A 22357-nucleotide genomic window follows, 5' to 3' on the forward strand; every position below is an offset into this window, starting at 1 on the left:
TATATATATATATATATATACTGTATATATACTGTATATATACTGAATATATATACTGTATATATATATATATACATACTGTATATATATATTACAATATATATTACAGTACTGGGAAACCAGTACAAGTGAGAAAAACAGAGCGGTGAGCGTCCACATTCGGCCGCGGGCCAGCGTGGGCTGGGGGGGGGTCACCGCGGCTAACGGGAAGAGGGACGAGGCCGGGGCGCCGGGCAGGTGCGCGGACAGCCCCGCGCCGGAAAAGCTTTTTGCAAAACACATTTATTTATATTGCTCCTACAGATTTTTGTCCAAACATCACGCAAATCGCTACACATTATCTCTATGGTAATGTGATATAGAAGAATCTGTCCAATTTTTCCTATTCCATCCTGATTGGCAAATTCTGAACATTGCTGGCCCAAAATAAGCTACCTGACCTGGCGGAGACCTGTGCTCCAAAGAGCACTTTTTCTAGTTCATTAATGAAAACCACTTTCAACCCGGCGCCCCTACTTTGGCCACGTAATAAATTATTGGTGAGAGTTTATTTATTTATTTCCCCCCCACAAATGTTCTCAACACGTGAGCTTGCAGATCGACTATTTTTGCTATGAATTCAGCTGTGCCTTGAGGTTTTGACTTACCCATTGGCATGCCTTGGGCACAAAAAGTTTGACAACCACTGCTTTAATACATGCGACTTAAAAATAATCATAGACTGCATCCTTTTGAAAACAACTTCAAGAACTCCTGTAGTATCTTCCCTGCTTGAATCTTGAAGTCTTTCACATGCTCTCTATTTAAGGCATATAGCAAGACCAGATGCACTAATAAAACAGACACAGAGGAAATTTCTCCCTTTGTCCAGGACCACTAGGATGTATGATTTTATTGCCAGATCAATGGAGGAGATGGGATCACATACTGCCTAATGGGCCATGGAGGACATCAGAGTTATAGGTTACACAATATAAACTGAAGAAAATGGACCAGAGTTTTCCACAAAGCACTTTTCCAGAGTTTCTCTAACTTTTTTACTCTGATTCAAAGCATTTTATAATGACTTTCACAACTTGTCCTGTATGCCATTCATGCTTCATTCATAATGACACAGATTAATACCAGGAAGTCCAAACACAACAGCACAATGAGTTATGTAGCATATGATTGCTTATTAAGAGCAATCTCGATTAAGAGCGGACAAGAGAAAGTCTGCACAACAAAAACTCTAGTTCCCAGCTTCATTATACAAACAAAACTCCAGTGATGAAGTGAGAACATTAACATCCGTCTGGTCAATAACATCTTTACAGACACAGGCTACACATGCGCGCGCGCGCACACACACACACACACACACACACACACACACACACACACACACACACACACACACACACACACACACACACACACACACACACACACACACACACACACACACACACACACACACACACACACACACACACACACACACACACACACACACACACACAGGGCATCATGAGGTGAAATACCCTAGAAGACACTAAAACTGGCACTGGGCACACACAAAAAATGCTAACTCACTCAGTGTCAGCATTTTTTGCCTCCCCCCAAACCCTAACTATTATTAGAAGGAGCAACTTATTCTTCGTGTCTTCCCCTGACTCCCATAGACCTACAACCCACTGCATTTAGTAAAGTGCAAACATTGCTACTTCAATAAATAAGTATTTGACTGGAGTTGAACAATGAAACAGTGCTGCTGTTGCTGAATAAGTACAATGTAGTTATTCGGGATATTCAAACCCGGGTCCCCCGTGCAAGCGCCAAGATTTCTATGACAGAAACCATTTGGAAGATAAATTGCATTTTAAGGTTCAAGCAATACCTCTTGTCAACCAGTAGTGGACTGGTCCTATCTGACCACAGGATCTACATTTCTCAATAGAAGAGCAGGGAGACCAACCAAAACCACCACAGTTGTGTTAATGTTATTATATTAACAAAGGCCTAATGTACCATAAAGTTAGCTCAGTGGCCTTGTGGTTAGAGTGTCCACTCAAGAGACTGGGAGGTACATGGGTTCGATGCCCAGCAGGGTCATACCAAAGACTCTAAAAATGAGACCCAATGCCTAATGATATACAAGCTCACAGCGCGTCAATTATCAGCTATTTTGGAAATATTATTGAAAAATGTCGAAAATGTTTTCTTCTGGGGGTCCCTAGCAAAACCTTTTCAGATGGGGGTCCACGGCCAAATACATATCAATTTAGGGGTCCTTGACATTAAAAAAATTTGAGAACCATGCTGCCTTGACCTGACACGTAATAGCCAGCCAGCAAACCCCTTGAATTCTTCCTGGTTTATGAGTAGACATCCACTAATGTCTTTATTTCTTTCATTACAAAGCAAAGTTCCTTTAACATGCCATTTCCATCCACCGTCCATCCAGGCTATGGGACCGCAACCACGACGATCCCATAGCCTGCGAGGACCGTTCACAAAGATGCCAATAAACAGCTTAAATTTGGGGAAAGTAGAAAATTTGCTTCATCACTCTCTTATATGCCAACGCTCAATGCCTGTGTGCAAGTTCAGATCGATTGGTCAACCCATAGAGGAGAAGAATAAGATAACAAGAGAGGATCTAGTCCTAAGCCATGACACTATAAAAGAAAACGCTGTAAAGACAACTACACAGTAAAAGTATCAAATGTGTAACTCGGAGAGGGTACAAATTTAACCCTCTCCCATTTCTACCCTCTCAGAGTTAAATGCACACATACTGTAGGATTTTACTGTGCAGGCTTCAATAGCTAGGACCAGATGGGATTTGTCCTTCTCATACTTCTAATTTATTCAGTCTTCCCTTAACTTCCTTCCCACTGATGAATTCAGTCGTTCCACCAAAGCAACGCTCGGTCTGAGGCGTAATAGTGTGGGACACAGGGGTGTCATTAACTGGCAGAGGGTAAATGCCACCATCACCGAGCAAAACCTCAAGTGCCTTCAGCACTATCGTGTTTTAAGGCGGGCTTGAGTTATGTCCAGGCTCGCTATCATCAACCTGCAGTGTGCAGTCAACGCTATGGCCTTGGTGTCAGAGGCAGAGACACATGCCAGCATGGATGGCACCCCCCATGTCTCTCTGATATCAGAAATTGAAAGCAGGTGGGCGGCCGGCCCCCCCTCGGCGAACACAGAGGCGGTACCAACACAGCTTGGCAGGAACACCAAAGAGAGCGATGTTCACAGGAGGCCAAGCCGATGATGAGTGCTGAAAAGAGGAGGGCGAGAGGGAGGTAGCGGAGCAAGGATTCTCCTCGAAAACTGTTCCCAGAGACCAGGGTTTTCTTACATGTTTCTGTCAGCATGCATTCTCCCTCTATAGGAGCCTGAGTTGTGCTGAAAAGATGTGGTTGATGATCCCACTGCTCATTGTCCTAACCCTTCTTTTTTCTGCTCTGCATTTTGTGTAGCCTGTGAACAATTTGAGGTGCTCACGGCGTGAGTTAAGCCTGATTTATACATGGTTTGTGCCAGTGTCGTGTGCCTAAAATAGCAGATCTACAGGCTCACAACAAATTGCACTGCGGCGCTGTGGGCTTGTAGACTGGCATTTTTCACACCCAACACTGGCGCACAACTACGTATAAATCATTCTTTAAGATCCAAGGGTTTCAATGACCCATTGCATGACAGTTTGAATCTTCTTTTTTAGATTTTCTGCACACATACGTACCACGTGGTGGAAAAAGTACTCACATCTTTTACTTAAGTAAAAGTATCAATACTGCAGTGTAGAAGTACTCTGTTACTTAAGTAAAAGTCCGGTAATCAAAATTTGCTTGAGTAAAAGTACAAAAGTATTGGCATCAAAATATACTTAAAACCAAAAGTAAAAGTACTCATTGTGCAGAACGTCCCATTTCACAAGTTCAAAATGTATACAAATCTTTAGAAAATAGCAGATCTACAAGCTCACAATGCGTCGCAAAAATACAATATTTGCCTCTGAAATGTAGTGGAGTAGTAAAAGTACTGAAAATGGGAAATACTCCAGTAAAGTAAAAATTCAGTACAGTACTTAAGTAAATGTACTTAGTTACTTTACACCACTGATACGTACACACGCATAAGGGATGCAGTATCAACAAGTGCTTTCTCTCAACTCAACTCAAATGTGTCATGTGTCACCAATTAGCTGTTTCAGTGTCAGGGCTTTACATGCCCACATTCAGCAAAGGAAACAAAGGACACCCGCTGTCTTTCTCCAACTGCAATCCTCATTGTTTCTGTGTGAATTTCTTTAAACTACCGTAGTTTAGCAGAGGCTGTTGAGAGCACCTGAGCAGAGAGAGAGACAGCAGTCTCTGACCCATGGGGGCCGATAAAGACTGATTTATCATAGTCGTGAGAACAGCAACTCATATGTTCTGTCACATGTTCTCTGGCTCTCTCACCAAGCTTTTCCATAGAAGCAGAGTGCAGACAGACAGACAGACAGACAGACAGACAGACAGACAGACAGACAGACAGACAGACAGACAGACAGACAGACAGACAGACAGAGGAATCCACAGGTAGGCTGTAAGCCAGATAAGCAGATAGAGTAGAGCCAGTGGTTCTCAAAAGTGGGATCCAGGCATCCCCAGGGGTCCCTGAGGGCGTTTCAGGGGGTCCCTTAGCCCTATTTTCAAAAATAGCTGAATAGCTAGATCTGCAATTTATGTTGTTTTGGGCTATGGCATGCAGAAGATAGGAACGCCAGGTTGAAAGTAGTTAATTTCACTATAACTTCAGCTAGAAAGTAATGTAATGTGAGAATGTACTGTATATAAAAGACTATTCAGAACATAGGATTCTCTACCCCCACTTACAGTATAGACAGTCGTAGAAGAATAATCTAACAGATTAAGATCTTCTCTTATGGGGTTTCAAATGTGGGGGTCTGCAGCTTAATACTGTACATTAGGACCGGGAACGCATCTGTGTAATTTTTTTGATTTCTTTGGGCTATTCTAGAATAGCAGATATACAAGCTCATGGCGTGGCACCGAGTAGTTCTGCTACAATGAAATCCATTTCGCAGTAGGGGGGCCTCAGGCAGTTCCAAAGGTTTTCAGAACCACTGCCCCAGATCAGGTCATACTTAGTTGTCGCATCACATCTGTAATCTGTATACTCTATAACAAATACTGAAAAAAAGAAACCTCCAAGAGAGGGTCAACTGCTGTCTCCATTCCCACCAACCGCGCGCGCGCACACACACACACACACACACACACGCACACGCACACGCACACGCACACGCACACGCACACGCACACGCACACACATTTTCCTGGTCCTTTCTGTCACTTTGTCCTTAATAGCTTTAACAGTCAATGAGCAAAGCTCAGTTTTCAAGAGAGGTAGGACCTCAGGAACCCAAACTACTGCACAGTCAAATCCTATGCGTTCATTTAACTCAAGAGAGTGTACAAATGTAACATTTGTTGCATTTGTACACTCTCTGAGTTACAAATGGATAGATTAACGCTGATGATTTAACTGTGCACTGTCAAAATGCAGGGAGTGACAGATTATTCCTCTCTCGCATAAGTATGCAGAGCATATGGATAGTTTATCGTTACACAAACCTTAAACGTATAGCCAGAACCTCATACCTGTAAAAAACTAAATCCTTTAAGTCTCCCCTCAGGACATCTATTTGAGAAATGTACTGTAGGACTTGAAATGCTGCTGGTCTGTCCATTAGCCCTCTAAAAACAATCTAAAATATTGGCTTCAATATATCATAGCATCCCTAACGGACTGCAAAAGAGGATTTTCCATTAAGATTCCCAACAACCTTTTGGCTATAAAAGTGTAGCCAACATGGTCTAAAAATAAACTCAACTGGACCCCAAAACCTTCACAGAGTAGAAATGACGCGCTGAGCAGAGGTACAGGTGGGGGGGGACCCTTGGCTTACACTACGGCCATACAATAACTATGGCTGCAACCAGGCTTGGTTTTGCTGGGGGCGATGGAGGGGGAGCCTAGCCTCGGTACCCAGGCTTTTTTGAGGGGAGCCTAAATCCATCCATACCTCTGCTTTTGTATGTTTTATCCCTGCTTCTGGTCAGACTTAATTAAATGCACGTATTTCCCTTTTGGGAAACGTAGTCTGTCTGACACGTTTAATTATTGTGTTTGATAATATCACAATTTCACAACTTAATTGTAACAATAGCAAAAAACACCAGATCTACAAGCTCACAACCTGCCAATGTGAGGCACTGTGATCTTATGTGGTTCAAGTGGTTAAGAAAGCGCACCAAGTACACCAACTCATGTACAATTTACTAAGTATAGAGTGGTTAACCCATTTAATCGGGGAACGCATCTACAAAACAGGTTTCTGAAAAACGTATGTGTCTGTGTCTATATCAGTGGTTCTCAAACCTTTTCATGTCAAGGACCCCCAAAATGATATGTATTTGGCCGCAGACCCCCATATCAAAATATTTTGTTCCAGGGACCCCACCAGAAGCAAAGATTTGAGTTACAAATGTTCGCTTAAAAAAATTATATATTCAAAGATTTGCACAAATTTTCAAGATTTTTCAAAAACAAATAGCAGATCTACAATGAGCTTGTAGATGCGTTCCCGGGTTGAATGGGTTAAGGACAAGAGAGAAAAACGAGAGGCAGAGAGCTGATGGTGTGTAGACTGAGGTATACATGGGGCGCGGAGAGAGGTAGAGAAGGAGTGTTGGAAAGCCAAAGAGGAAGAGAAAAGGCTGTCCACCCCCACCGTGTGAAAACCAAAGACACTCTGTGAAAACAAACGAGCATGAAGAGCTCCCACAAACAAACTGTGACGCGTCCCTGTGAAATCTCTCAGCCAGCGGAAGAGCTGTGTGAAGAACCAGCAGGCAGGGCCTTCTTTCTTGGGGATGTTCAGGGCAAACAGGAGGGAAGACCCCTGGGATTTGCGTGTTTGTGTGTGCATGTGTTTGCGTGTGTGCTTGGCCCTCACTATACTCGTGAGGGCCAAAAAGTCCCCAAAAGTATAGCAGAATTTGAGAAATTGACATTCGATGACTATTTTCCTGGTCCTCACAAGAAATACATGTGTTTTATGATTTTTAGAGATAGGTTTACGATTAGAAAAAAATAGAAGTTTGAGGTTAGCATTTAGAGGTTAGGTTTAGGGGTTGGGGTTAAAGTTGTCCCTGTTTTAAACTTAGTTGTGAGGCGACGTCACACTCCAAAAAATATGCCGATCTACAAGCTCACTGATAGTTGTGAGATTGTAGATCTGCTATTTTTCAGCCATTTTCAATGCTGTCCTAAAATGTTTAGAAATACAAGCGGGTGTGCATGCATGCGTGCGTCACATTTTGAGGCTGTTCCTCAGAGGTTAATGTAAAAATGGAAATAGTTTTCAAATGGGGTTTTCCCTTCTGTGTGTGTGTGTGTGTGTGTGTGTTTCTAGCGGTGTGTCCGTCCGCTGTCGGAACAGCAATAGGTGGACTTTCGGGCCCATGGGAGCAGCTACGGAGGAAGCTTTGACACCGCGCGGCAGTGCGGGAGTGGACGGGGAACTTTGTTTCCTCTGGTGTTCCAGCCTTGGACATGCCCACGGAGTCGCGGACTGGTTGTTAGAGGGGGTTTCGACAACTTGGGATGCCCAGAAACGAGGCAGGGCGGCTGGCAGAGTGTTGTGCTATATCTGCTATGATTAGCAGCCGCCATGTATGGCGGAGACGCTGCTGCGAATTGTGCCCATGGAGTGCTGAGTGACATGACATGCTTGTTGTATCATGACTTATGACATATGCCTTGATTTTGTGGATGTAACCTTGCTGCACCTGTATTATTTGTGTCCTTGCATGCAATTTCCTTTGTGTGGACAACTGTGTGTCTGTGTGTCTGTGTCTGTGTCTGTGTCTGTGAGTGTGAGTGTGAGTGTGAGTGTGTGTGTGTGTGTGTGTGTGTGTGTGTGTGTGTGTGTGTGTGTGTGTGTGTGTGTGTGTGTGTGTGTGCGCGCGGATGCGCAAGTGTGTGTACGTGCGGGGGGTTGCAACCTTGTCTTGAATGGGAAACTAAATGTCATCCTGTGTGTGTTGGTGTGTTGACCTAGATCACAGGGGGTCAAATAAAAGTCAGAACAGAAAACACACTGATCTGACTGAGGAGGAACAGCTCTGCATTGTACCAGCTCACACCCTGGGTCAAGATTGTTTAGCTGCACCAAAGGTGGCAGGTCCGGTTTCAGGTTTGTGTGTGTGTGTGTGTGTGTGTGCGTGCGTGCGTGCGTGCGTGCGTGCGTGCGTGCGTGCGTGCGAGCAAGAGAGAGAGATAGTCGTGTTTGCCTCCTTTTAATTGGGCTCTAATTCAAAAGTGCTCTATTGGTCAATTCAGGTGGCACCTCAGTGATGTTGTTCAATTACTGATTCAAATGAAAGAGGTATTCATTCTCGACCTAATTTATTTTCCTCTTGTCTGGTTCTTGCTACTGTCAATTTCACCTGCTGTAAATTGTCTCTTGGGTTTATAACACGTTACAAACTCTGTTATAGTGTCATGGTGACTCCTTCAACAGCCCAGCACGTGCCCTCATTAACATCCAGGTTTCTGAGAAGGAAGGCAGGGTTGAGTTAGCCACAGCCCCCCTGGCTCCAGTCTTCAAAGGAAACCGCTCTTCCTAGACTGCACTTCTGCTACCTTTAATGAACCCAGAATTCCCCACAGAGCGGCCCGAGCCAATCACAGCCTCTGGATAGACTCATTTATCTTTTTACAAACTGAAAGCATGAGGTCTGATCTCGTTCCCTTGGAACTTTAACAACACACTCTCTCCTGAAGACGTGGGAAGTTCGGTCTCAGAGCAGCGGTACAACACTCAATTAGCTTAACCCATCACTCGTCGCAGAATTGGAATACCTGCTTTGCATGAGTGTGGGTGATAGATAGTTTTTGGCATTTTTATGCTTTATTTTTTCAGATAGGAGCATAGAGAGAGATGAGAAACCAAGGGCAGAGAGAGAGGAGATACACGGGAGACAAGACGGAGGGTCAGATTCGAACCCAGGTCCTTGCACTCCCATGGACCATAATGGTCTGTGCACCAACTGGCTGAGCCGCCAGGCATGCACATGAGTGTGGGTGAGAACTCACCATATTGGCAGCGTGTCCCTTGGAAGCCTTGTGGACACTGACATATCTGGTCTCCACTCTCTGCACACCTGCCGCCATTGAAGCAGGTATTGGAACCACACACCCCTGCACAGCACAAAGTGTCACATTCATCATATAGAACATAACAGATTATGTGTGTTTGGCAATCAGTTCACCCATCTATCTATTCCATCCATCCATCCATCCGTCCGTTCATCCATCCATCCATCCCTCCATTCCATGGATGGACAGACACAGCGTTTAATTCACTTGGGGGGATGTGAGGGAAATCCATGCCTCTGCTTTTGATGTACCCCCCCAGAGGAATTACATCATTCATTTTTTATCGCCGGTGGGGATATGTTTAATCTCTGCCTCTGGTCAGATTGAATTAAATAGGTACATGCATTTCGTTTTGGGAAATGTAGAATGTCTGATATGTAATATGTGTGTTCAAATTTGTTGTGATGCATTGTGAGCTTGTAGATGGTCTATTTTCACTATTTGACATGTACATTAGTATATACTGTAGGACTTAAGTGGTTAAGAAAGTGTTTTCCCTTTTTTCCCCCGTTTTTTTTTCCTTCTTCTTTCTTTTTTTTTATACAAATTGAACCCTGCATCTGTCTATTCCATTCATCCATCCAATGGATGGAGGGACAGATGGATGATAGATAGATGTATGAATGGATCCATTCAGCCATCCATTGATGAATTAATTTAGATACAAATTGTAAATTAAGCCTCACTACTTACTGTGCAAACAGCCCCTTTCATCGCCCTTCTGCGTCCACCCAGGACAGCACTTATAGACTGTGTGCAAATCCATGTTATACACCTGCCTGTAGGAGGTATAGTAGCCTGTCCTGAAGAAGAAAAACGTTACAGTGTTGCAGAAAAGTATGCATTTGGTTTGTATGTAAATACTGCTGACCGTCTGGTGCATCCTTCTAGTTGTCTATAAACATTCAGCTAAAGAAAGAAAGGGTCACACAACAAAAAAATCTGTTTGCTTAGTTTCATTCTTAATGCCACAAAAGGTCTTTTGTGGTATGAAGATGGCCGGGTGGTCGAAAAGGTTTTGTGGCATGATGAAGAATTAAACTAAGCAAACATATTGTTCTGAGTGTCACACAAAATGACATTAAATTACATTCCCACCATGTTGTATATACCGTACTTGTTTCTGGTCTTAAATGAATCATGCTTGCAATCAGAAGGTGACAGTGGCAATACATCTGGGAGGGGACAATTGAAGAGAAGTACTGTCCCCTCGTACGTTACTACTACTATGAAAGTACCCCGGGGTGAATAGCCAAGACATTGGACTGTAATAGCTCCAGTGTCACAGGTCATTGACCAAAAGCCCAAGACAATGTTATACATTTAAATAATATTCCCCTTTCATTGAATTGGCCTAATCATGAAAACATTAGAACATATCTAGTCCATTGTGAATGTAATAGTGGTCCTCACCTCCTCTCGTAGCCCACACACCAGCGGTGTCCATTGCAACCCTGCCTCCACACCTTGACCATACGGGTGAATGCCTGGACACAAGGCTGACGTGCCCCCAGCATGGACATCTCCTGGTCCGCACACACATTTGGCCTGCACACGCAAACACACAAGACAGAGAGAGAAAGACAGGCATTCAGGCAATATGCAGACAGACAGACAGACAGACAAAAAAAAGGAATGGAAGGAGAGAGGCACACACAGAGAAAGAGGGGGATGGTGAAATGTTTAAAAACAGGCTGTGTCCGACACTAAAGTGCAAATTTTCTTTTGGTACTTTAATACTTTTACTTGTACTCATATTTTACTCATAAGAGTATTTCTACATTGTGGTATTGCAACTTTGACTTCAGAATCTGAGTACTTCTTCCAGCACTGCAGCCACCCAGAGTGGGCTCAGAGCAGATGCAGACATGAACTGTATGTACTTGCTACACATAATGCTGCTCTCAAATTACGGGTCCATTTGGTTCCATTTGTACACTCTCAGAGTTACAGACCTGTATGGGTCCATTTGGAACCCCCTCTAGGAACCCTGAGGGTCCTTGTGGGCCCCACTTTGAGAACCACTGTGCTCTATAGTATACTTACTATATGCTTCTAAAGTTGTAGCATGATCAAGTGTGCTTGAAAAATGCCATGGTTTGAATCCCCAATAAACAACAAATTAAACACCACAGGAAACAGTTTCTGCTCGTTTGCATGTGTATGGCTTTGTGTAGGGAATGCTGTATACTGACTGAGTGTATACATCTCTCTATCTTATTGTACACAGATGTGCAGTAAGCCTATTAAATCATTTGAAATCACAGCTCATACTGGTGTTATTGGGGCAGGTACTCAGGAGCATCAAGAGGTGTATTTGCAGCAGACCATCTGGATTCAATATTGAGTTGCCATGGGTTAATTAGAGGAAGTACTAACCCTCCCTGGTAATGACAAATACGCCAGTGTACATGTCCAGCACACCATTTAAGTTTCTGAAACATGTCATAAGGTTAGCATGCATATTCCAAAATAATCTGCAAAATGCATCAGCAGCACAATACTGCATGGACAACATCATAGCAGGGGCCAGGAAAGTGCGCCTCCTACTGGGCAAATAGTGATACAAAACAATATTCAAAAGAGTGAAAGAATAGCGCCCTAAACTAATAGGAGCATGCAATTGCAAAACAGATGCTTCAAACTTCAAAGATGAACCTTTAAATAATTAACTTATTACTCTATGCGGATATTTATCACACGACCTTACTGTGTTAAAACACATTTTAAACGTAAATATATCTGACTCACTATTCATCATGAATGAGTTGAGTTAGCTATAATGCCCGATGATGAGGTCGGAGACAAAATTGCAAAAACACTTACATGCCAACCTGCAACTCCACAGACGATGCGATGCGTGCGGTGTTTAACGATACCACACACCAAAAGATAACGTCCAGGAACATGATTAATCTTCTTGAAAGAGCGAGAGAAGAAAGTTGGTGTTCAGGCGGCGCTGCAGCCTTTGTCCGTCAAATGATGAACATCCTCGAGGATGTGAGGATCCTGACATTGAATGGAGCGCATGCCTTGAGACCCGGCTGAAAGCACTAAGTAGTTTATCCCACAATGATATATTCAGAGTGTCCCACAGACACTGCTGCAATACTCTGCAGCTCTGCACAGTCTGGGCCACTTGTCCCGTGTCGTGTGTCTGAGTGAGTGGGTTGAACGTTTCTGAGTGGAGTGGAGTGGACGCAGTGTGAACGCAGTGTGAACGCAGTGTCACTCACAGCCTCACACACACAGTGGTGGGAGAAGTACTCAGATGTTTTAAGTAGAAATACCATTAATTTACCACAATTAAAAAAATACTCTGTTACAAGTAGGCTAAAAGGCCTGTGTTCTAAATGTTGCTGCAGTAAAAGTACAAAAGTTAAGTATTGGCATCAAAATATACTTAAAGTATTAAAAGTAAAAGTACTCGGTTAGGCAGAATGTCCTATTTTCAAGTTTTCAAAATGAATGGAAATCTTTTGAAAATAGTAGATCTACAATCTCACAGCGCAACGCATTCTGAGCTTGTAGATCTACTATTTTCAAATACCTATATAAAGTGTTGAAGTGGTTGTTTTGTAATAATAATTAAAATCTACAAAGTCACTTAGTAACTAAAGTTTTCAAAAAATTGCAGTGGAGTAAAAAGTACAATATCTGCCTCTGAGGTGTAGTGGAGTAGAAGTAAAAGTTGGAAGTAAAGTAAAAAATACCTCAACATTGTACTTGTAAGTACAGTACTTGAGTACATGTACTTAGTTAGTACTTTCCACCACTGCACTCACACACCACCTGCACCCACAGTCATTTGAGAGAAAAAACAAACAAAACAACAAAAACTCTGTGTTTACAGTTACCGTAAGTTTCATGTCATACCTGATATTCGAACCCCGGTCTCTAGCGTAGGCTGGGAGACCCAATCATTTCTACTTGACAACCAGATCTATGTCCTACCCAACACCAGGGTCTACATTCCTCAATGGAAGAGTAGTGACACCCCTTACAAACACTGCAGGTGTAGCCTACTGGTTATTATTGTAACTCAAGATTCAAGAGGGTTTATTTTGTAACTCACTCAGGTACAAGTAGCCTACAACTTAAGCAGAGGTGGTTGGTGTGGCATGTTCAGTAATAATAATAATGATAATGAAATAAAATCAGATCAAAATATAGATTTTTAAAAAACCTATCTTTAAAAATAAGCAATGGAATGTACACAGAATAACAAACGTGCACACAGTAAGTACATTAGTGCACAGTGAACAGTGTTAACAAATCCACAAGGTGTATTTACAGACTGAATGCAGTTTTTCACCTGCTATCATAATGCGTCCTGCAGGGACAGGAGGGAGCTCCCTGTGGTGCAAGAGAACCAGACGGTGGCCCTATCAGGATGAGCGGGCCCACCGTGCCACCCAACTGTGTTGTCAGAGAACTTGATGATGGTGTTGGTGCTGTTTCTGACAACACAGTCGTGGATGTACAGGGAGCACAGAAGACACCCATAATATATTGAGTACACCACCCTGCAGGGCTCCAGTAGAGGTGTGAAAGCCCTCACTGACCACCTGGGGTCTGACAGACAAGAAGTCCCGGATCCAAGCACAGACAGCTGGGTTCAATCCCAGGTCAGCCTGGTCGGGACTGTTAAAGGCTGAGCTGTAGTCAATGAATAACAGCCTAATGTTGAGGTAACATAGCCCCCCCCCCCCTGTAGTTGTTGGGATGGGAGAGGGTGGCATGCAAAACCTGGGAGTTGACGTCATCAGTGGATCTGTTGGAACGGTGGTCAAACTGCAGTGGGTGCAAGGTGCTGGGGAGAGAAGAGCAGATGTGAGATGTGACCGTTTTTTTTCAGGCTGGTTGGGGAGGCTTTCTTGGGTATACGGGGACAATGGGGGGACTTCTTGAAGCAAGTGGGGACCACGGACTGGGTGAGGGAGAGGTTGAATATGGTGGTAAACACTGGCACCAGGAGATCAGCATTGGTCTACTCTAGATGAGTTCCTGCCAGCTGCCCGGCTGATGTTGGCACTCTACCATACAGATTGGTTAAAATGTTGTATTCTGTTACGTGTGTCAGTAGTGTGTCTGTGAAAGAGTGTGACAGTAGAGGGTGTATGTCAGAGAGTTGGTCTGTGAGTGGGTGTGGTTATTTCCAGGTTCCAGGTGCTGCCTATCTGCCAAGTGCTGGATACCAATCATCAGCCCTTCCAGTGATTGGTTGGGGTTGGCTACTTAAAGACACCAAACACCTTCAGATTTTGTCAGTACTTGCAGTAGTGCTGTCCCCTGCTCGCCTGCCATATTCTTGTCTATGTTTATATAATTTGCTGTCCGTATTTGTGTCCAGTTAATCTTCGTTAAGCTTGCTTGTGTGCAAGTCTTCCTGAAGATTCATGCGTGTGTATAGTTTGTGGTGGTTTGGGTCCACCTTGTGAATTGTTTGAACCCACTAAATAGTAGTCAGAGCAGCCTGACTGACAGTTTGGGCTTGCTACTGCTAAAGATGCTTGAGACACTTTAACTTTGATCAACCACTGTTGTGGAGATGGTACTGTGGCGCCAGCTTTTTGTAATATGCCAACTTTTGATTCAGGTTAAACTAGAGTAGTTAGATTTCTCATGTCATTTTTATTTCATATTAGGACAGTTGAGAGGTTTAAATGCAATTTTAGGTTGGTTTATTTGTTGTTTTGCGCCAGGTAATATTTTCTACTTAAAGGGATACTTCACTTTAGGGCTGGGGACACATTTAAAAAAAATATTAAAAATAAATGAAAAAAGTTATGGAAAATTCATGGCCCCCTCACGCATTAGAGTGTCCTACTAATGCGTGAGGGGGCCATGAATTTTCCATAACTTTTTTCATTTATTTTTAATATTTTTTTTAAATGTGTCCCCGGCCCGAGAGTGAAGTATCCCTTTAATGTCTAAAATCATGTTTAAAATCAAGTGTTGAAAATCATGTCATAAAATAATTCATTCATTGTCAAATCATGCAATTCTAACAAGAAAAGAAAAGAAATGGTCAATAAAAACCCGACTTCACTTTCCAACCCCCGACTTCACTTTCCAACCCGTATGTGACAATCCTTCATTTTCCCCTAGACCAAAGGATTGTAACATATTCATTCAAATAAGTTCACCGAAAATAAAAGCATCAACCTGTATGAATGAGGCATCACTAATTGAAATATTCACAGACGCATTTAAACAAATAAATAAGCTCATGAACTTGGACATTTAGCAGCCTTGAGTGCAACAGCATGTTCTAGATCACCAAGTACCAACATTACAAGTAACTATTTGTATTGAATTCCAAGGATCATCAGACCGATCTGCACAATGGTAATGCTGCATAAAGCTCCACTTTGTATTTATTGCGTTCGTCAACGTTTGGGCCTGTTGAGACCTTCATCAGGACATATACAATGGAAAAGGGCATACACACACACACGTTCATATAGGGTACATCTACGCACTGATAGGCTCACCCCAATAGGGTAAGTGAGGTCACATTCAACTCAGCAGGAGGTTGGCTTTGCATAAAATAAAAAATATAGATGTAAACAGTGTGCACCAGGATCCAAATAGCAATAAACAAATATACATTTAAAGTATCCCAAGACTAATACATTTATTCATAAACAGGTTTATAACAGGTACTCAAAAAAGGGGGACACCGTGACATGCAACAGTATAGGACATGAAGTGTTTTTTGTTTGAACAGGGTCTAAATAATAATGGGATCGCCACTAGAATCCCTCCACATAATAGTCTCATAATAGTCTCTTGGAAAAAAAGCAAAACAACGTCAGCTCTGATGGTCCATTGTGGAACCTTGGGCCGTCAACCTTTACTTTATAGAGTGCAGTCAGAAGACAGGCCTTGATAGCCACAGCGTTGATATACTGAATGTAATAGATAAGAACTTCAGAATTCTCCAGGCGCTCAACCGAACGCTTGTTTGCATGCAGACTTAGATGTGGAGCGATTTGCCTTCGTGATATATCAGGTCGTATTGTTTTAATATCATTAATTTGCTGTTCTTTTATTCACATAGTATAGAGGGAATCTCCCTTGTTTGTCAATAAAGATGCCTTGCGCATGTAAAAGGTAATTTCTGTGTATGTCGTCTATAAACTGGACTTTAGGGTTTTATTGAACCAAGAGTGACAGGTCTGCCACGGCACATCAGCTGGTGACCCCGACCGTGACCCTGTCCAGTCCAGACGACCGCTGGATCCATAAGATCCAAATAACAATTCGCCCATACACTATGTGCTACAATTCCTTGGGGCCCCAGGAAGGGTACACACGGTGCTATATGTGAATTGTATTATATCAAATTTAGGTCAATTGTTAAAGATAATTTGTAAATATGATTGCATGCATGTGAAGTCACCACTGAACAGCAGATTGAATGACCTTTGTGTTTAATACTTAGGCTCTGTACTTCCTATACCCCATGATGTCCTGTTAGCGTGGCTGGGTGGACCGAGTTGATCCTCCCAGCAAATGTCTCTCTGTACTCTATGATCCTATAGTTTACTGAGACACTACATTGTCTCTCTGTATTCTATGATCCTATAGTTTACTGAGACACTACTCTGTCTCTCTGTACTCTATGATCCTATAGTTTACTGAGACACTACTCTGTCTCTCTGTATTCTATGATCCTATAGTTTACTGAGACACTACTCTGTCTCTCTGTGTTCTATGATCCTATAGTTTACTGAGACACTACACTGTCTCTCTGTATCTTATGTTCCTCTGTGATCTTATAGTGTACTGAGACACTACACTAAGTGGCCTTTACACGGCTCTCTAAATCGCAAACCACGCCGGGTTCATGGGAGAAGATAGCGTGTAGCCTAAGTTGTACAGTATGTGTCGTTATATGTCGTCATGTGTAAGCTGGGTCCGCGGCTTAGGGAAGACCCCAAAAATACTACATGTGTAAGCTGAGACTGCGGCTTAGGGAAGACCCCAAAAATTACTACAGGTTATATGTAAGCTCCAGCATCCGAGCGAGGTGACGTGAAAAATATGGTAATAAGTATAACAAAATACCGTAAACGGGCCTTTGGAGGACGCTCTCTGGGTCCGAGCGGTAGGTTATATGGTAGTAATTATAACAAAATACCGTAAACGGGCCTTTGGAGGACGCTCTCTGGGTCCGAGCGGTAGGTTATATGTAAGCTGGGTCCGCGGCTTAGGGAAGACCCCAAAAAAATACTACATGTATAGGCTGAGACTGCGGCTTAGGGAGGACCCCAAAAATACTACAGGTTATATGTGAGCGGCTGGCTCTGCAGCCTAGGGATGACCCCTAAATAGTACTACAGTGTGTCATATATGTTGTCTTTATATGTATGTTATATGTACGTCATCCGAATGAATGAAGGCCTCTGTAAGTCCTGTTTGTTTTTTTGTTTTGTTTTTTTAAGGAGCATCCACTAGTCTACACCTTAGTGGAGACTATTCTTCCTGAGGTCCAGTATTGTGCTTAAGTACAGTCTTGAGGTATTGTTACTTTAAATAGCCCTTACAGCTACCTGTATTTTTTACTTCTACTGCATACATCTCAGAGGCAGAACGTGTGCTTCTGCCCCTGCAAAACACCCTGAGAACGTTGGTTACTGTTTACTTTGCAGATGCTGATAATTGCTGCAGTACCACTTCAGCCCTGCACACAGCTCAGCCATTTGGAAATTGCCGATCTACAAGCTCACAAGCTATTTCATCTCAAGCACTTCGCGCTTGTGGATCTGCTATTTTCAAAGGGAAACTTGTGCATGTTAAATCTGAGAAATTGTGAATGGGGACAGGCTGCCCATTGAACACTTCTCACCTTAGTGTTTCACTCCGCTCAGACACCATCTTTGTTTTTAGTACTTTGACCCAAGTACATGTCAGTGGATAGTGCTGTCTGCTCCATGAGCACTTTGTTTAGAGATGCTGTCCTACCTAGGAATTTAAACAAGGAAGATAACCGCCTGCACAGGGTTCAGTGGTGGAAGCCAAGGTCACAAAGTACTTTTACTCAAGTGTTCTACTTGAGTACATTTTGAGGGTCCCATGTTGTATCTCACTAGAGTGGTTCCAGTTTTCAATACTTTTACTTCTACTCGGTTACATTTCAGAGGCCGATATTGTACATTCACAGCTCAGTACTTACTGGAAACCGTGGCTATTTAGGCTAGCTCAATAGTTTTTATTTTTTAGCAAAACTAAGCAATAAAAGCCTGGAGATCGAGGCTAGCTCAATAGTGACTCATTGTGCTAGTAGAATCTGCTATTGTTGTAAGTGAGTCACTCCCCTGAGAGAGAGAGAGAGCACTATAGAAAAAAAGGGGGGACCCTGTGAACTGATCAGATCTTTTATGCAGAAATAATGTACTGTGACCAAACTTAGCGTTATCCGTAATAATTGTGTCAATTTGTAGATCTGCTATTTTCGTTAAATTTTATGCACAGTCTGCAATATGTTGTATACCTATGATTTGTATAATCCCAAAAACTAACAGTTTACTTTCTTAGAAGTGACCAGACCAGAAACAACATGCAAATGCTCTAAGTGCTGTTCTTCTAAGTGAGTGTTGACTCTGAACTGAATATCAGTAAAAAAAAAATAGGAATATGTAATAATAATAAAGAAAAAAGCCAATTTGACCGTGTGGATAAGTTAGTAAGGTGTAAGTGTAAAATAAATACAGATATATAAAATAAGTGTAATAATAATTATTATTATTATAATTTTAAGAATGTAATAAGTGGACAGAAAGCCCAAACGCTTCTATGTATTGAGACATTAATATATATATATATTTTTTATAACAACTATCTCAGACTTTAGAAATGGGTTGGTTTCACATTCGAGGACTGCAACAATGGTTGGCGGACGATCATTTCTTTCTATGAACTGGAAACATGTACTTGAAGTCCATTGAAAACTGAAAGAGACATATGAAACACCACAATATGGTTCTGTCTGATCGACATGCTGAGGCAGAGGGGAGGTTAGGGGGTAGGATCCCCAATCCCTTCCCTCTAACAGGCGGCAGCGGGGTCGCAAGGCTCCCAGAGCACGTTAAAGACCTCATATAGTGCTGGGGAGAGACTGAAGGGCCCCCGTGTTCTGTCAAGGATGAATCAACATCCTAGCTGTGTTTTCCGTCTAGTCGGTGTGCCGACTGCCGCTCTCTCCTAGGGTTGGCAGCACATGGTGCGTGGATGACAGTCCACACCTAACCGGACGGGAGTGCGTGACTCACCGGTTACAGGCAAGGCGGGTGAAAACGGTTAATATTCTGGTTCCCGTAGCCAAGCGGGGCCAGGACAAGACCGTCGGTTTCCTGCCTGGGGCGCCAACCACGCCTACGGGTAAGGGATCGCTATCGACTGGGTCACCCGCCGGTCGGATCGTAAAAAGCATTAATTCCATGGCGTGCTCCCCTACAGGAGGCGGGTGTGGTCGCTGCGTTCGGCTCAATGTACAGTCAGGCCATCACAAGCTGAAAGCGACCGCCGGAGTGCTACAGTTACTAAGCGAGTGATGCTCCTGTGATCGGTGGGCTTTGAAAAGAAGACGCCGGGAAGCAGGAGACTTGAACTCTCTATCCAGGGTGACCTGGGTGTAGACCTCAAGTGGAAAGGGGTCTAGCCTGGGACTGCGCCCCGGTGGGGAGGTTCGAAAGACTTAAGTGGCACCAACATTGCAAACTGCAGTGTTCACGAGACTCACTTCCGATGACACCTATGGCGTCCAGAGAGCAAGCCTTGGGAAAGCTTGCATGACTTTTGACAAACTTTTATCTGTTACAGACACTGGAACTACTATGCCATGGGGAAGGACACACTTTCTAAGCAAGAAGTGGGAATATCTGAAGCAAGGTTGACTTACTGCTAATCGTTGTTGTTGGGGCCTCGACATGTGTAAACAAATACATGTTCTATCGCTCTGGGTAGGACGCAACACATTTTTATTTGTACAAATAAGGTACAATAGAGAAGTGACAAACATGATACGTATAAGTGCAAATTGTAAAAAAAATAAAAACTTTCTGTTCTGAAAGAAAAAAAGGGGGGCAGTTGCACTAATATATTTAAGTGAACCATGACTTTGCATAGATTGCAGTTTCAAAAGATCAAATAATAATAGTGCCCCACTAGTAAATTCATATTACATCTTATGTGTAGTGACATCGTAGACTAACATATTTGAAATAGCGGACAAAACAACCAAATTGACACGTTAAACTGTTGTGTAGTGTTAAATAGAATGCCACAATCAAACTATATATCTTTTCAAATTCATCAATTAATAATGTCAAATTAGTTAACTGAACGGAAACATCAAACAAGTCCATTTTTAAATGAGTGCTAGTACTCCAATATAAGTGAATTGATATGTTAATGAATAGCGTCGTCATTTAAAATATTTACATATATATATTTGTTCAAAACCAAAGACAATTTATTGGAAAACATAAACGAATCGAGGAAACAACCGTTGTTAAGTGAAAATGTGCCACAGTTAAAAGGAAGCACTTACCAGTTCTAAAAATGCAAGGCCAGAGGCCTGTTGTTTTTTCTGTTGTTTTAAAGCTGAAACTATGAGAGCACTGAGGTTTGGTATTAAACTGATCATTTGTCATCATTATCCTTAATATATTTTTGCAGAAATTAAGTTTGTGGTCACTAAAACAGCCCTTAATATACTCATTTGATGATATAACATAAATAATTTAGTGGCTTTTCAGAGGCATGCACGTCTCAATCTGAAACTATGAAGGCACATGGTACTAATTATTTATTATATTACTATATTATATTACTAATTAATAATTAAGTTATTAGCATTGAAAACATAAATAGGTTGCATTCCAACATTAGAAGAGTATGGATTTTTGCAGCGATAAATTGATCACACTGTGGCAGGGTGGACAGGGTGAACCATAGCAAGATAAGTTTATAACATAAACAATAGATATCATACCTACTGGGGACATTTAGGCTCTTACAAGATACCAAAAGATCATGAATGCTTATCTAACTTAGTTACGTGAATTGAAAGGTAGTTGATTTCTGTTGCACTTGAGTTAGGTGGTGTTGTCTAGAGACTCACGAGAACGTTACAGTAGATGTGCTTGGCAGAACATTTATGGCTGCAGACGTGGCTGCACGGTCCACGGCCTCTGAAGGGTGCACACTTCGGGGTGGTGTACGTGTTGGCTTCTGTCATGTTATTTTGATGTGATAAACCGAAACTATGTGTTTGTGTGTGGTGTGGTGTGGTGCTCAGAACATCTCCCTGTTATGTTAATGGTCAGTGCGTTTGGTGTACATTATGAGAACATGCCGGGTTTTGGTTGCAGAGTGGATGTCAAGTGATTTCATACATTGCTGACAGTTGCTTTGCAGTTTGTTGCCAGTTGCGGTGGACTGGCTGAAACCTACATTATATTCAAAAGAGTTCATACTTTACATCATCGATTTTGGTGCAAAATGTATCCAATTACTTTGCTGATCATTGACCTAAATTTTATTTCTATTGCCATGATACCACTGATTGACCAAGGGTAGTGGGGAGGTCCGAAAGACTTAAGTGTGATTAAGGTTGTTTTTGTGGTGGTTAACCTTCCATTTCTCTAAAACAGATCAACTGGTTGCAGACGACACTTATACACTTCTGCTGTCATTAACCTTCCATTTCTCTGAAACAGGTCATTGGTGGCAGAAGAGAAGTGTACAATCTTGTACAGCCCGAGAATAATGTCAATTGACCTGTGCATAAGGCACAGGAAAGTTGTTTTGTTGTGTTTCCAATTACATTTTGTGTATGGTATGTGTTGTTGTGTATGTCAAAAAAGGTGATTGAAAATGAACTAACTATAAGTGCAACCCAATATCAATTTGATTGAATAATTATAGATAAGTCTTTGAACCATTTTACATTTAGTCACGGTAAAGGAGGGTGGCAACCTGGCCTCTGCACATTCCTATGCTGTGTGCCCTGCCGGGTGTCAGGTCAAGGAGGGAAATAGTATGATAGCATATGTATAGTATAATAGCATATTGATATTGAGATACATAGTATAATGTTAAGTGACTAAAGTTCATA

At 42.4% G+C, this 22357-nt stretch overlaps 1 protein-coding gene across 1 annotated transcript in view; it reads right to left on the reverse strand.

The window, feature by feature from the left end:
- egfem1 (EGF-like and EMI domain containing 1) overlaps positions 1 to 12137 on the reverse strand; it is a gene marked incomplete at its 5' end in the record, with an annotated part of 102423 nt that extends 90286 nt beyond the window's left edge. The window contains 4 exons of the mRNA XM_080429475.1: positions 9166 to 9270; positions 9922 to 10031; positions 10642 to 10776; positions 12055 to 12137. Of these exons, the coding sequence (XP_080285601.1) occupies positions 9166 to 9270; positions 9922 to 10031; positions 10642 to 10776; positions 12055 to 12137 (433 nt within the window). The remainder of the gene's footprint in view (positions 1 to 9165; positions 9271 to 9921; positions 10032 to 10641; positions 10777 to 12054) is intronic.
- Between the last annotated feature and the right edge of the window lie 10220 nt (positions 12138 to 22357).

The sequence above is a fragment of the Gymnoscopelus braueri genome (genome assembly GCF_963280865.1).
Source record: "Gymnoscopelus braueri genome assembly, chromosome: 5".
Classification (NCBI taxonomy): Eukaryota; Metazoa; Chordata; class Actinopteri; order Myctophiformes; family Myctophidae; genus Gymnoscopelus; species Gymnoscopelus braueri.